Source organism: Python bivittatus, unplaced genomic scaffold (genome assembly GCF_059951505.1).
Source record: "Python bivittatus isolate LINGU-HERP-01145 unplaced genomic scaffold, Pbiv_v1 ctg000560_np1212, whole genome shotgun sequence".
Taxonomy (NCBI): domain Eukaryota; kingdom Metazoa; phylum Chordata; class Lepidosauria; order Squamata; family Pythonidae; genus Python; species Python bivittatus.
The window spans coordinates 8,399,943-8,415,979 of record NW_028277083.1 but is presented as its reverse complement, the minus strand read 5'-3'; the positions used below and the strand labels follow the sequence as shown (position 1 = coordinate 8,415,979).

The 16,037-nt window shown below is 41.9% G+C and overlaps 1 protein-coding gene across 3 annotated transcripts in view; it reads right to left on the bottom strand.

Moving 5' to 3' along the window:
- Window positions 1-9,326: 9,326 nt before the first annotated feature.
- The window catches only part of SNX29 (sorting nexin 29), a 148,045-nt gene continuing 141,334 nt past the window's right edge, over window positions 9,327-16,037 (bottom strand). For all 3 annotated transcript variants that reach the window (XM_025175516.2, XM_088148138.1, XM_025175520.2), the window contains one exon: window positions 9,327-14,838. In XM_025175516.2, the coding sequence (XP_025031284.1) occupies window positions 14,709-14,838 (130 nt within the window). In that variant the 3' untranslated portion in view covers window positions 9,327-14,708. The remainder of the gene's footprint in view (window positions 14,839-16,037) is intronic.

Here is a 16,037-nt window from a genome sequence, read left to right as displayed (position 1 = left end):
TGGCTATCTTAAAGGCCACTAAGTGCTCAAGAACAGGTTCATAATTCATGGGAATGGCACGAAGAAAAAGCCACCATTAAACCATTGTGAGTAGAAGAGACATTTGCATGTTCGCGCTGGCAGTAGGCAATTAACTGTTTCATTTGGCTTCATTCTTGTTGGCAGTGAAGGATCTGTCTAATCAAACTGGGTCTCTTCAGCCAAGTCTTTGCATAGAAACTGAGTTTTGCTAGGCAAGGTTTGGAAGTTTGTGATTTACTGCCCAGACCTGGTTGGAGAAGCTTGACAGCCAGCAAGCTAGCTTCAGAAGGTGCAAGGAAAGGTCTCCAGAAACATATTCATGAATTTTAGCAGAGAGAAACCAGCAAGGAGGTTCCCTTTACTTCCTTCACATCTGCCACCTGACACAACCTAGAAGCCTGGAAAAATGGATAGCAGTTAACTAAAATATTACAGGACCAAAACATCTGTACCTTCTTTCTATATCAGGGAAGAAGTGGAAACCTCCCACAGCTTGAAGAGGTGATCAGTAAGAGGATCGAAGTATTTCTGCCCTAATGAACTTACTGATAAATGCAGTGCTAAATAGGTCATATATTCAGTGTTCAAGATTCTGCAACTTAACCATCCCCCCCGCCCCACTTAAATAAATCTGATTTAAATCTTGTGAACATCTAGTTTTCCTGCTGGTGACTGCTAGGGACTTGACACAAATCTTCACACTGATAGGGCTGTCCTGACATTGTTCCTGAGTATGGAATGGTACTGATATCTGCAATGCATATCAGTGCAGTTTTTAAGGATGCTTGCAAGCCAACAGAAATAAATAGCCTCAGGCACCAAAACAAAAATCAAGATTGGAATGCATTGGTCTGCCTTCAGGCTTTTGAAACCCCATGGCAAGACCTTTGCTGAGATGTTGAGCTGGTTTGGAATCCAATTATTGATCAAGCACTACCTGTAGTTGCCCACCTTTTGTAAGAAATGGAACATACCTGGTGGAGTTGCCATCCCAATTAAACACAGTCAGAAGGAGGAAAAGTTGAATTGCTGGCTTAACTTTCCAGGAATCCTTCCATCTGGGCGAAGGGATGTTTTTTCTTCTGGTTCCTTTCAGTCTCTGCTAAAAAAACCCATATCTTCCTTTTAAACGTGAGGGCACGACCCTTTAGTTCTCACCTCTCTGAATAAAAATCATTCTTAGCCCCTGGGATTGAACTAAGTCCTGCGATTCTGTCAGGGCCTTAAGCTTGTATCTTGCATTTTGGTTTGCATTTGAATTCCTATTTATTCTTGTTTTACTGTAAACCGCCAAGAGTCGCTTCTTGAGTGAGATGGGCGGTGACTCAATTTGAAATATAAATAAATAAAATAAATAAACTTGACAACCAGCATTCCAAGACACCTTGTGTCTAACCTGGAGGTTCTATTTATGATGGCCATCAAAAACTCGGCAAGATTGCTGCTAGATTAGTTTGTAAGATAACCTAACATCTTATACCATATAGCACAGGAGCAAAAGCAATGAAGGTAAACATCTCCTTCTATCATTGCTCCCCTGGGCCTCTGGAGATATAACTTGCAGAACAGCAGTATTAGCCACGGAGAACATTATTCTCGACCATTCTGATGCTCAGTATTTTGAAGCCGTTGAGATTAGCGGCTATCACTATACATTGCGATGGAGTTTCCCAGGTGAAAAAGTAATTCCTTTTTTTTTTTAATTTCCAGCTTGAATATTATTCCAATGATTTCCACTGAATTAAACTGGAAAAAAAATAGTAGAGATGCTCTTCTTCTCCTCTTCTTCTCTTGGAGGATTAATGGCTTATAGGAAAACCTATATAAATAGATCAGTGTTTCTCAACCTTGGCCATTTTAAGATGGGTGGACCTCAACTCCCAGAATTCCCCAGCCAGCCATGCTGGCTGGGGAATTCTGGGAGTTGAAGTCCACCCATCTTAAAGTGGCCAAGGTTGAGAAACACTGAAATAGATAAACTTGAAGTGTATTGGGCATTCTTTGACCCTACAGTTCCTGTTGGCCCATCTTTCAACCCAGAGCCCTCCAGAAATATTAGTGCTACAGTCCCCCAATTTTTAATCAAGCTAACTGGCAATTTGGGGAGTTGTCAGACCAATTAATCTTGTGGATACAGACTCTTTCTTTGGGGTGAACTGTAAGAGAGAGAGTATACTTTGACACGGGAAAAGGTTCAAACCAGAAGCCATGTGGAATGGAGCATTATCATCAGGAAACATGAGATTCCAAGTTCATCAAGCTTTGGAAGTATCATGGGAAAAGAAATATAATCATGCTTCCTACTGATAAGTCAAGGGGGAAACCATCGTTTGATGTGGGACTGCCCTATTGCCATTAAAAAAAAGGGCACGTTTATGCTATGGTTATGTTAACGTTTATGGATTCTATTCTCTCGGATGCTGTATGTATTTAATTTTTTTTGTATTCTGATTGTAATTTGGTTTTAATTGATTTTATGATTGTTCGCCACCCAGCGTTGCTTGTTGGAGAGAGGCAGCCATACAAATTGAATAAAGAAAGAAGAAAAGGAAAAAGAAAAGGACAAAAATAAAGAAACACATTGCCCCCTTTCCACCACAGAAAGCAGACAAACAGCAGCACCACAATTAAGCCATTACCAAATCAATGAATGTGTAGCCCAGGAGGAAAAATAGAAGCTTCCGATTTTATATTCACAGCTTTTGATTGCATTTTGACCATATGCAATGCCGGCTCATTCACATTACCTCCAGAAAGAAAGGTAGGGGGTAAATTTCATCAGTGTCAGAGTTGCCAAGTATATTTGGAGGGTTGTCAAGTCTCTGGAACACACTGAACACTTTGTGGTTAACAAGGTCATTGATCAGTTATTCCCCATACTCTGAGACGTTGGAAATCTCACTTTTGAGAAGCGACTTTCCCTTCGTGCTCACCGGCCTGCATCTCGGATTGAAAATCTCCCAAGTTAGCTATTAAACTTCTCTGCTTGCATTGTCCTCCATGGTGTGATAAACAAACAAGGATAGTAGGCTTGATGGAGAGGCTACTATGCCTCACTTAATATGGCGCAAATAGCCAGTGGTAGTGCTCCCTGATCCCTGAAAGTAAGAACTACAGTGCATAAGGTAGGAACAGGGATGTATAAGTGTACACATGTCTTTTTCTTAAAGACCAGTGTTTCTCAGCCCTGGCCACTTTAAGAGGGGTGGACTTCAACTCCCAGAATTCCCCAGCCAGCCATGCTGGCTGGGGAATTCTGGGAGTTGAAGTCCACTCCTCTTAAAGTGGCCAAGGTTGAGAAAACACTGATCTAGGCATTAGCAATAGACAACCGTTGGGTATAGCTTCATTCTTGGCTGCAAGAAAGATTCTAATCTAGACTAGCTGGGTTTGTTTTTAGCTAAAGAGAAGTCAAGCTAAGCTGTGAAAGGTCAGGAAGCCTGAAACTGCTCATCCTTCTTCCATATTACAGCTATTCTTAATATAGGTGAACCTCATTCTTTCTGGCTTTTTTCCATCCATCTCTGGATTTTGGTAGCAAACTTACCTATTTCTCCAACTAGCTGCCTCTCAAAACTTCCAGAAATGTCTCTGTGGTTTAGCAGCTTCCTGCTTGATGGATATGCTTCCATATCATTTTATTTCACTCTTGAGTTTTGCCCTGCTCCTTTCCAGAGGCTGGGATCCCTTCCTGCATTTGCACTAAACAGCTTCAAGGACCTTGGGACGTCCATCAACCCTAGCTAGCAAGCCAATAGGAGGTTCCTGACATCTCCGGGGGTAGCACGTTTCACAACCGAGAATTCCTTTCAGGATATATTGATTTATTTCAGAATACACTTATTCAGAGTAGGACATTCAGTTCTACTCTGAAACCTTATTCAGAGGAGAACTGAAGGTTCGAAGATGGCTGTCAGTTCCTGGGATCAGCCTGGACTGGAAGTGGTTCATCTCAAGAACAGGTTGCTCAGGTTCTGACTAGTAAGATTGACTAAGAAGATCAATCACTGTTGTAGAGTGATAACACTGTTGTAGAGCGAAAACATGATTGTGTTTTTCTTTAAATACAAGAATTCCAGCAAGGACTCTACTTTCAAACAAGAAACCTATATACAGGCAAAATAGACCGTGAGGTTTCTAGTTCTCTTTCTCATGCTCTTTTGATGTAAAGGGGAGGAGGCCTGTCTTCTTTTGGGAAGGAGAGGGTCACCCAGTGACCACAAATGGTGCACATCAACAGCAACAGAACTGCCTCCACAAACCCACCATGTTGCATTGCATCTATTAATACTTCCCGTGCTTCAAAAGATCCACTTCTTATCTGAGGACTATTTAGGACTTGTGGCCAGTTTGGTGTAGTGGTTAAGGCATCAGGCCAGAAAGTGGGAGGCCGTGAGTTCTAGTTCCACCTTAGGCACAAAGCCAGCTGGGTGACCTTGGGCCAGTCTCTGTCTCTCAGCCCTAGGAAGCAGGCAATGGCAAACCACTTCCGAAATCTTGCTAAGAAAACTGTAGTCCAGGCAGTTGCCAGGAGTCAAGACTGACTCAAAGGCATAAAAAAAAGAGAGAGAGAAAGAGGACTTTAGATACCTAGATGATGTTTGTGCAACATGCTTGCCATATTCTGGTCAGAAGTTCATGGGACTATCAATATTAATTTAAGAGCAATTGCTGCTTATCAAGGATGCATATGTTCTTGGCTATATTGAGAATTGATCAATGCATTAATAATTACAGAATGTTCACGCCATAGGAGAAGGGAAGTCTCCCACTGCTGTTTCCCAGTTTTATCTGCCCAACCCACCAGATCAGGGAGGCAGGGTATGTTACAGGTCCCCTCTATTAAGGAAGTCCATCTAGTGGGACCAAGAAGAAGTGCCTTCTCCATGGTGGCTCTCTCCCTGTGGAACATCATCCCCACAGAGATAAGACCGGCCCCCACCTTGAAGTTCTTCTGCAAGACCCTGAAGACATGGATGTGCCAGTGGGCCTGGGGATCTCAGATTGATACAGAGCCCATCAAGGGGTTTGTTTGAATGTATTGTTGTCTCCAGGGTTGGAATGGGTTTTATATTGGGATTTTTAGTCTGTCCAGAGTCACCATGAGTTGGGTGGCCATATAAATTGTTTAAATAAATAGATAGATAGATAGATAGATAGATAGATAGATAGATAGATAGATAGATAGATAGATAGATAGATAGATAGAGACTCTGGGAGAAAAAATCTACACCCCATTTGACAAAGGACCAACGAAGAAGGAAAAGGGTTCAGTTCATTTTGGCATTCTCTTGCCTATGATAATATACTTTCACATTAAATATTGCTTGCTTGTGCTGGTGATATTTCAGACCACAGGGTTCCTGAATACATGCATAACTTCGGAAGATGAATTTGGTATTTGTACAGGAGGGGTTTTTGCACCATTATCACATTAGTAGTATTCGTATTTTATTTCAGAAAGCTTCCACAGACAGAGAGACACAGAGACACACACACCTCTTGATTTGCAGTAAACTTTCGCCAGCTTTGTTTTGCAACCTGACGTGTTAAATACGGTTAACTGGATTGCTGCCCTTTTATAATTCTGGTGTTTTGTTCTGTTTTTTTGTTTTTTGTTTTGTTTTTTGTTTGTTTCTATCACAAACTGCTAACAGGGATGGAAGCAAATTGTTGCTTTCCTCAAACAGATTCATTATTCACTGTTTTCCAGAGGAGCAAGCCGGAGGAAAACCCATTAGCTTTCAGTTCAATTGTGTAATCTTCAAAGCCGTGCAGCTCGCCCCCCAACATCAGTTGCGTTTATTGTCTCATGTATGTATGACAATACGCGTTATGCATTGTACGTGTACGATAATGAAATATAAATGTCAACGATGCATCATTTAGCTGAATATGCCATCGTGTAATGCTAACTTATAGAAGCTGCTTAAGAAGGGCAGTGGGGAGAGACGGATTCACTTTCCCTAGGGCCTTATCTTTGATTCTAAACCCGAACAGGTTTTAATAGCATCAAAGGTATTTCCTGCAGTCTGGCTGAAGCATTTGCTTCCTGCACACATTTGCATCTGATAAGAAACTTCTTCCACATCTCTTACACTTAGACCGTGGCTATGCTCAAACGACCATGGAACCTTCTTGTTGAGCTTCTGTTTAAGGCAATGTTTCTCAACCTTGGCAGCTTGAAGATGTGTGGACTTCAACTCCCAGGATTCCCCAGCCAGCATGCTAGGAAATATTGGCTGGAGAATTCTGGGAGTTGAAGTCCACGCACCTGAAAGCTGCTAAGGTTGAGAAACACTGATTTAAGGAAACAAAGCTGCATGGTAGAACGAAGCGGGATGAGTAGGTTGACTAGAGACGGAGAAGGACATTCTCTTGGTACGGGTCTATGCAGATATAGGTCCATGTATATTGGGACTGTGCAAATTCTTCAAAAAGAAGTGTTTTGGAACCTAAGGGAGCTGGGGAAAATGTGAAATAGGGCAGGCACACATGGGAAGGAAGCCAACAGCAGTTTCTGAAGCAGCCATACCAGCGTGGAAAAAGATGAGGCCAGTTTAATTATTCAAAACGAGGTCCTTCCTATGGGATTTTTCATGTTTTGAGGTATGAATTGCAAAGAATTTGCACAGCCTGTATAAGTTATACACAAAATCTAGAGACCTTTTTGTAAATGGGACAGAAAGAACTTGGGTTTTAAAAAACTTGGAAATGGAGAGAGAATACAAAACCATCTAGATTCGTGAGGATTTTGCTTCCTTACACCTTGAAACTCTGGCTTGCAATTCCTCTGTATTCAGCCATGTTTCTAGTACTGAACTGTAATTTCAAAGTCTTCTTTCCTAACTCTTCTTTAATGGTTACACAGAAAATAGGACTGATGCGGTTCTCTTTGCTGGGAATAACTCTTACTTTCCGAATTTGGACATCATGGGGGAGTGAGAATGTTCTATTTCTTTAAAAAATAGATTAAAAGTAAGCCAACCTTCTCAAAACCCACTGGACATTTTGTGAATGAGAGGCAGAACGTTTTCTTTTTTTAACTCTGCAAGTGTGGAAGAAAACAAAACTGAAAAATGTGCTCCTATCTACCCGTGATTGGCATCTACTGCTTGTCTATCTAGCCCAGAATGCTGATAGGTAAGCATTTCCCCAACCTTAGCTGAAGATGATCGAAAGTGAACAAGAAATTTGCACCCAAACCAGATCCTTCCTATCTAGGTGAAAATCTAAGGTTGCACTTTCAGAGAAGTTCTAAAGGGATTCAGCTCTTTGGAGAGATAATGATCCTCTTTGGTGAGAGAGGAATCATTTCTGTTTTTCCATAAGGAAGGATCTGGGAATCATCATGTATGCCTGAATTTAGGGTACCGAATAACACTCTTCCTACCCCTCCCAAACTTTAAGCACTATAACAAAAACCTGGAAACGGAAGAGTCAAATTACAAACAAGAATTTAACTCTTTCTTTCTCCAGAACTTCCCCAAATGTACCGGATTCCAGCTGTTACACTCCAGGGTAGAAATCCATTGGCTTTACACGGCTGATGATTCTACTCCTACAAGCAAAAAAAAACAGAATGCATAATCATGCTGGCAATATGATGAAATCTTTTAAATGTACAAAACGTGGTTTATTTCATCCATTGCAAACTAGCATTTTTAACCAGGTTATAACAAAATTGCCACACAGCACTTGTCTTTCCAAAAGAAATATTAATACAAGGGAGGCTTTTTTTTTTTTTTTTAGAAAATTATATATACATAAGGTTTAGAATTATGTAACAAATCATGGGTTAAAATAATACTTATATTAATAGAAGCAGTTCTGGCTACATTATATACATATATCAGAATTAATACCATTATTTGTTTATGCTCAAACCTGAACAGGTCAAAAACGCCAATATATTTCGATCGTTCGCCTAGTCCCAGGTATAAAAGTACTTATTTCAGGATATGGGATATTACAAAAGAGTACGTAAGTTGCAAAGTAGGAATGTTCTATTTTCCATCACTTCATTGGATTTAAGAACCATCTTAAGCCGTTTTAGAGCAACTTTATGCAAATAATAAGTAAGGTTAATTTTTCCTTTTGAAGCATCACGGAGAATGATTTAGTCAGTTATTAACATCACTGTCAAAAAAAAAAAAGGAAAGCTGATGAGAGAAATGGAAGAATATATTTCTCAGAATTTCCCTCTGTGTAAGGGTGGGCTAACTATAAAAACATCAAGTCCAGTTTATTTTTATTAGCTTGAATGTATGGATCACTTTCAACATGCAGTGAGCTATCCATGATAATGCTCTTGATCTAGTACGAACATGGCCACTTGAAGATGTGTGGACTTCAACTCCCAGGATTCTCAGCCAGCACGGCTGAAGTTGAAGTCCATACATCTTCAACTGGAGTTGAAGTCCACACATCTTCAAGTGGCCAAGGTTGATCTAGTAGAAATAGACACAGAGATTGAGCAACTAGGGGGTAGGGAGGGAGAAGGCATCCAGATTGAGCATCCTGCCGACCTCAAGATGCACAGACCTACAAACCATCCAGAAGCAAGATGCTGGAGATTTCCAGAACTAAAATGCTATGGTCAAGGCCTACTTCCAGTGAAGCCAGCTACTCATGGGGAGTTCTATTTTGATGCTGTAGCCCTCCTGGCATGCTAGGGCAGGGATGTTCCACCAGCATCAGCTCTTGGGCTCCATCAAGCTCTGAGCACCACTTTCCCCAAGTCGCTGAGGACTGAACCCAGTTTGGAAACAGGCTGCACAGATTTTAAGAGCTGAAACGGCTCTTTTAAGCATCTGCAAGGCCTAAAGCAGCCATTTTGCCCTCTAAGACCCTTCAAAGTGAGAAAGGGGAGCCATTGTTGGCCCTGCTCATTCTACCTCGCTCAAAAGGGATGCAAGGTAGGACGGCTACAGGCTGCATCTTCTGCTGCTTTCTCCCCTTGAATCCCTCCTTCAAAGGGCCAGAACAGGGAGAGGATGCCTCATGAATAACCCTGAGTGTTTCTGTCTTTCTTTGTAGGATCGCCTACCTCTCCGATGGAACACCAGCCAACCAAGTTAAACTTCTATCTTGTGGACTGTGAGGGGAAAATGGAGCAGTGTTTGCGGAGCTGTGGCTAAGAAGTGGAGCCCGTTGACGAGTTCTGAATTGGAGACAATGTGTAGAGCAGTGTTTCTCAACCTTGGCTGCTTTAAGCTGGGTGGACTTCAACTCCCAGAATCCCCCAGCCAGCCATGCTGGCTGGGGAATTCTGGGAGTTGAAGTCCACCCAGCTTAAAGCAGCCAAGGTTGAGAAACACTGGTGTAGAGCAATCCTGCCTTTTAAACTAAACAAAACGACAGCGGGAGGAATCATGAATTAATTCCTCTTTGTATCAGAGTCTATAAGCTTGGGAAACATTCTAAAGAGCTGTACTGTAAGAAGCAATATAAATTGAATAAAACAGGATACCTTCCCCCTTCCCCCCCAAAGTGCGTTACAGCATAAGTGGCAAGATCCAGATTCTTGCCGTATTTACAGAAGGTCGGTTAAAACCCATTCAGCTTTAGCCAGGACTCCTTTAAGTCACACCTATTTTAAACCTGGCTCCCTCCCAATGTATGTCTCCCAGCCCATCTCGAATGGTTTCACTTTAATACATGAAAGTGATTTTTTCAAGGCGCTGCCAATTTTCAGCGCTTGCAAAACCAAGGGCATTAACTGAACAATTCCCCAATTAATACAGGGACAGGCCAAAAATAACACCGGGAGGAAATGGACGCAAAGGAAATAAGTTCATTTTTCTTCTTTCCTGCGGAGACAACAGAGCGCTGCCTGCTCTGAAGTAGAGGTGAGAATGAATGCGAGTTCCCGATGACGCCAGAAGAGAGCTATGCTCTTCTGAAATGAACATAGTGCGCACATCTCAGCTTGATAACTCTGGAACATCATACAACAGGCAAAAAAGGCCCATCTGGTCCCGTGATTTAAGGCACCAGAAGGTCTTCCAGGAAAGAGTAACTACAGTATATGATTCGTTTGCAGCCAGAAAGTGACCATCTGGCAAGTTCAGACAACATGCTTGAACTCCGGTGTTGTTAAACCCAATTTAACAAAACCCAGTTCACTTAACATCAAGCCCAAACCAACCACATACTAGCATAAGATGATACGAGGCTCATGCAACATGCTAAGGACACAACTGTGGGTGTGAAGCCAGCTTCCAGTACTTTAGGCCAGTTATACATATGCAGCATGATTTCCATGGTGCCAATAATCCAGAAGACATTTTTCCTTGGTATCGAAGTTTTTTCTCCCACCTGAATTCATTATTTTTAGATTTGTTTAATAACCTTGACAATGAATGGAAAGCTGTCATGTTATAACAAAAATGCCAACGTCTAACATTCTCTGTTTTTACAACCTTGCCTCTAGGCCAGATATGTATTTTACAACCTTGCCTCCCCATATATGTATTTTAGAGAATAAAAAAAGGTGATATGTTTAGAAATGGGCCCACCTGCCCAGAGAGAGAAAAAATGAGTGCCAGAGAAGATTGAATTGGGAGGGGGAGGGGGATAAGAGGGGGTGCAAGAATAGCTTGTCTCCTGGCACATTAACTTAATTAGTTAACTGCATTTATTATGGCTGTCCACTCCAGAAGACTCTGGGTGGCTTACAGAATCCAAAGATTAAGACTTTATGATTGGTTATGCCATCTTGTAACTAGACTAGACCCTTCCCTTTCACAGCCATTGTGTGAGAATGCCCGCAACACGTTCTCAGTCTTCTAAAGCCATGTTATCTACTTCTAACGCAACATTTTAACTACTTCATCAGATGCACAGTGAGTTACACAAATATTTACCTCTGCATATAATAAAGAGCCACAGGTCGTAATTCTTCATCTCATTGATACACCCAGCATTTATGCTTGCCCCCTCTTTATATCCAGAAAAGACATTTGCTTGCAACCGAAAATAACAGTTTATGCTTCCGATGAAGTAGAGTCTAAATCATGAACAACAACCATGAACAACCGTGCCAAAATAAATTATTTCATCTTTCAGGTCCTATATGCCTCCCTGATTTGGTTTGGCTTGAGTTTTTTGCTTTACGATAGAGTCATCTAGAAGAACGTCAGAGTATCCATGTTCTCTGTGGCACTGCTTTAAATGTTCAGAACCAGAGGATGGGCTCCTTCCCCAAAAGGGACCTCGGGATGATGAAGGGAGTGGATTTTCTTCTTAACGTAATTAATCGCTTTAAAAAGTTATGCCTCAGTTCTCCACAAGCTTCAAATATGGAAAAGAGGCTCTCTCCATCAGCGATGCCAGGGAACTCAGAAGGAACAAAATAAACAGAGCAAGAGAAATGAAGAAGAGCTCCATTTAAGAACAAATTAGCATCTCCATCAGGAACAAGTTAGAAATGGTGCCCTGGAATTCCTAGCTAGCCACGGCTACTGTATCTGGAGGACACCTAGTCAGGGAAGGTCAAGCTAAACAGTTAGCAAAAAGGGGGATGACTCCCATGTTTTTGCTCACATGCACATTCTCCAACCATTATGCCTGACTCTGGCCTGTCCCAGTTTTTCAGACTTGAAATCTAAGCAGGTACCACTTTTCTCCTCATTACTATGATGCGACAAGCAACTTCTCATTACTGGCTGAGATGTTTGCACAGTCCAAATCCCATTCATTATGGCTGCTGTGAGCAGGCCAGTCAACACTGCCTTTTAATACCCTCCTATTCATTTCATTTGACAGCTAACAACTAAACATCTCTTCCTATACAATGAAGCATTCATTTCATGGCAGAAAACTGAACCTATGTGTATGGGCTTGCTCCGTGAGTCAAATTTTAAATTTACTGCCATGGTGTCTTATCTCTTGACGGCTCGCCACATTAAACTCCATCAATGTGTTTTACAACTAGCAGACTCTTTTTAAAATCGAGGCAACGCGTTGACTGCAATGCCTCCCTCAAACCTCTATGCAAACAGGAACAGCTTAGAAAATTACTAATCCTTTCCAATAAGGTGTGATTTGTTAAGCCTGCAGTATGGTTTTTATTACGTTGCTTGAGACAAATTTAGAATGGTTTCCCGTTAATAGGAAGCTGAGTTGAATAAATGCATTGAAAATCCTTATGCAGGGCTGGCTTGGGAGCTCATCAGATACCTGGTTAGAAGAAGTAGTGATAAAAATACTTTAGCGACAACTTGGAGGTTGAGAAAGGAGATTCATTCCTTCCTCTCCAAAAAAGAAGTCTTTTTTCTCTGTATTTCTTTCACCTTCACCTAGCATATACTACTCATAAAAAAAATTATATAGAAATCCAGGGATGTGGCTGTCTTATTTTAGAGTAGCTTCTCAACCTTGGCAACTTTAAGAGATGTGGACTTCAACTCTCAGAATTCCCCAGCCAGTTGTTAGCTGGGCAATTCTGGGAACTGAAGTCTGCACCTCTTAAAGTTGCCAAGGTTGAGAAACACTGTTTTAGAATATGTGTATCAGAACAGAGGCATGGAAATGAAATACACAGAAAGCCTCTGAAACATTGCATTCTCATGAAGCCTAGTCTCTCCGCTGCTTAAGTCCAGCTGTAATCAATGGGACGTGCTCCAAAGCACGTGTTCGTACAACATGATGGTGCCCTTTTGGCCGTGAGTTCCAAAAAGAGCTGTGTGAAATAGCTACTTACTGCTAACCAGTAAAGCCACTCTAGGCATACTAAGAAACCCCTCCTCTATGATATTGTTCCCTGCCAGTAGCCTGCCTTGTTAGGAGAGGAGAGTACCCCCTCCCTCACCCCCCCAAAACCAAAGCTAGGAATCTTCTAGGAACTAAGAATGCAGATTTGATAGTTTGGGAGCAGAGGGTGTTTTTTTCCCAGCTTTTCCCCAATATTTCCATTCCTCGTCTTCGGCACACAAGTCCTAACCGAATAACATCTCTTAATGCTATTTCTGCTAATGTCTCATGGTGCACATTTTTTTTAAAAAAAACATCCTTGATAGTCCTACACCTTCAGAGTAACCTTTTCTATGTTCCTGAGTCAAATTCTGGCTGATTCCCATGACTGCTTTTTCCAACGTCCTTTGATCAAGGATCTGACTAGGCAAAAGTCCTTGGCGTAGACTTCTGATCAAAGGACGTGGCCCTGCCTGCGGGCTTACAGTTGGAAAGGGGTAGGGGGGAGAGTACAAATGTAGAATTTTATTATTCAGCCAAGCTCAAAACAACTCATGCAGGGCATCTGAATCATCTCGATTTCAGCTGCAAAGTGGTTCCCCAAAACTCAGGGGATTGGCCACAAGGCCAGTGCAATCAGCATGTGACGTGACTCTAACTCAGTTCCTTGTCTTCTGTTTTCACATTCAATCTCACTGAATTGTGCTAATTCAGACAGGCCTTTCTCCAAAAGAGTGCTGTTCTGGATTATTCATGCTCTTTGAGCCAATATACCAACTTGCTCGAAAGTTTACAAATCCTTCTATTATTTGGGGACAGGGAGAGTGCAAAAACTAGCTGGGTACAAATGCTTCTCTGGGAACGTGCTTTGATATTCAGAAAGGGGAGTTCAGTAGAATAAAACAGAGTGCGACATACTTAAATGGTTACACGGGAGAATACAGATGCTCTGCTAAGGAAGGCTAGACTACATTCTTGCTAATGGCTGAGCAGAGCTTCTTAAAGAAAGAAAAAGAGGTTGCCTGTACAAGTGCGGTGTGCTCAGAGTGAATTTGGCTCCATGTTCTCCCCTTCAGGTTTCCCATCACCTTGCTTTGTACCCTTTGAGTCATTTTTGCAAGAAAACATTTCCATTAAAGGAGATGAGCACTGATGCATTTTCATTTTGGAGTCTTTGCCAGAGTTACTTCCATTTTTTTTAAGAGGATGAAAAGAATGGCCTGAAGCCGTCTACTTATTTTGATGCTGAGAAAGACCTTTTGTAACATGCTGCCAAAAAATCAATAGTGGAAGTTCAAGCAAACAGGTGGAAAGTTTCTGCTCCAGAAAGGTTTTTCCAGCCCCCCTCAAACTCATCATTAATAATTCCACTTAAAAGAAATGATGAACATCAAACTGCCTTAACATCAAAGCAGGATGATTCATCAATGAATCTGTAGATTTGGCCTTACAAGATCTGGGATGAATTGCACAGAAGCATGAAAACTGGTCCCTGCGACTTCTTGTTGCTCTAACTTGGGGAAAGAAACAAGCAGGAACAAAGGGGAAACATGGCTTAAAATAAATAGCCCAATAATGCTAACTATAATTACAGTTACAGGAAATGTCATTCTGACAAATCCACAAGCCTAAGAGAGCAATACTGACTATGAAGGGAACTGCATCACCACCATACGATCTACAAAACCTCTCACAGATGAAAGAGAAGCCACTGTGCTATGGCTCAGTCAAGGGAAATGGAAACAACTCTCTTTCTATCATTTTAGCCCTAGGGCAAAAGAGACCCCTGATTATTTTGGAAAAGGACTGCTACTTCAAAGGTGGTTTATCCAATTGGGCAATGTGGTGTTTCGACAAGACAGTATCTTTTCTGGTGACAAATTCAATGCCGTTGTTGTTGACCGCTTTTCGTCCTCTCTCATCGGCTTGGATGATCGAACTCAAAGGCCGCCAACGTGACATGGTCCTTGCAGGTGTCATGCTCTCACGGGTCAGAGGTCGCCACTTTGAGGTTCCGGATTGCGTGGTTCCTTTGGATGGCTCCGAGACAGCCTTGGAAAGTGTGTGGTCGCTCGCCGGCGACTGGTTTTGCTCGCCGATTCTCCTGCAGGTTGGAAGTCCCTAAAAAATGGGGAAATAAAGAAGTCATGAGCAAATGTTCATATGGCTGTTTTAAACAGCCAGCCTCTTTTTCCATCCTCACAACACGTTTGCATGTGGAATGTTGCAAAGCGGCCACTACGTTCAGCTCCCTAGACTGGTCCTGCTGGCGTAAACAACTACGCAATCAATCGATTGCAAAATACAGTCTTATGTACACAATACGATCGATACTCAGCTCCACGGGCTAAGGTTCTATGACAAAGTTTTTAAGAAACGAGGGAAAGTGAAAGACAATTCAGGCAGCTTTCCTGAAACAAAGGATGCTTTTGTGCACCAACAATGGATAGATGTATTGATAGACAACAATGTGCATTAGTAAATGCATCCCTTTGAAAAGCTGCACGATCTGTTCTGAAGCACAATAGATACACTTGTTGCAGAAGCGATGCTTCAAAGAAACTGACTTGGCGACGGCAAGCTGGGATGGGAAAACAGTGTTTACCAGCGGCCCTTCAGAATGGTGGAGATTACATGGAAAATTACAGCATTAAAGGTTGTGCTCTTTGGTCATTTTGCAGAAGACTCACAAGGTTATTTATGTAGCATGTACACATACCAACCATTTTTCAACCATACCAAACACCCACAAGAACAGACAGGATGGAGTGTGAAAAGCAACATTCAACCTCCCGGTTTTATTCAAGTTACTTATATTTCAAGCTTTCTCTCCCCAAATTCCAGGAAACGTTGTGCCCTGTTCTCACAAAAAGCGATCATAAAACCCAGGCTCTTTCTAGCTAAACATGAAAGGGGTCACCTTTTTACTGACCCAGAGCTTTCCAATCTTCGTGCTTCTATTTTGCCTGGTTTTTAAAGTCTGCTGTGTTATGTGTGACTGAAGTCCAAGATTTTATATGTCTAGACTAGTGTTTTTCAACCTTGGCAACTTTAAGAAGTGTGGACTTCAACTCCCAGAATTTCCCAGCTAGCGTGGAGTTGAAGTCCACACATCTTAAAGTTGCCAGGGTTGAAAAACACTGGTTTGGAAGATCACCTGGAGAGTACCTGGGTTTTAAACATAAACCAAAACAAGCTAGACGTCCCTGCCCATAGAAAACTAGCAAGGCAATGGGAGAAAAGAGAACGGGTAGAAAGCCTATCCCTATAGGAATTGTCTGTTGCTACAGAAAAGAGCATGCACAACACAGATCCTCAGC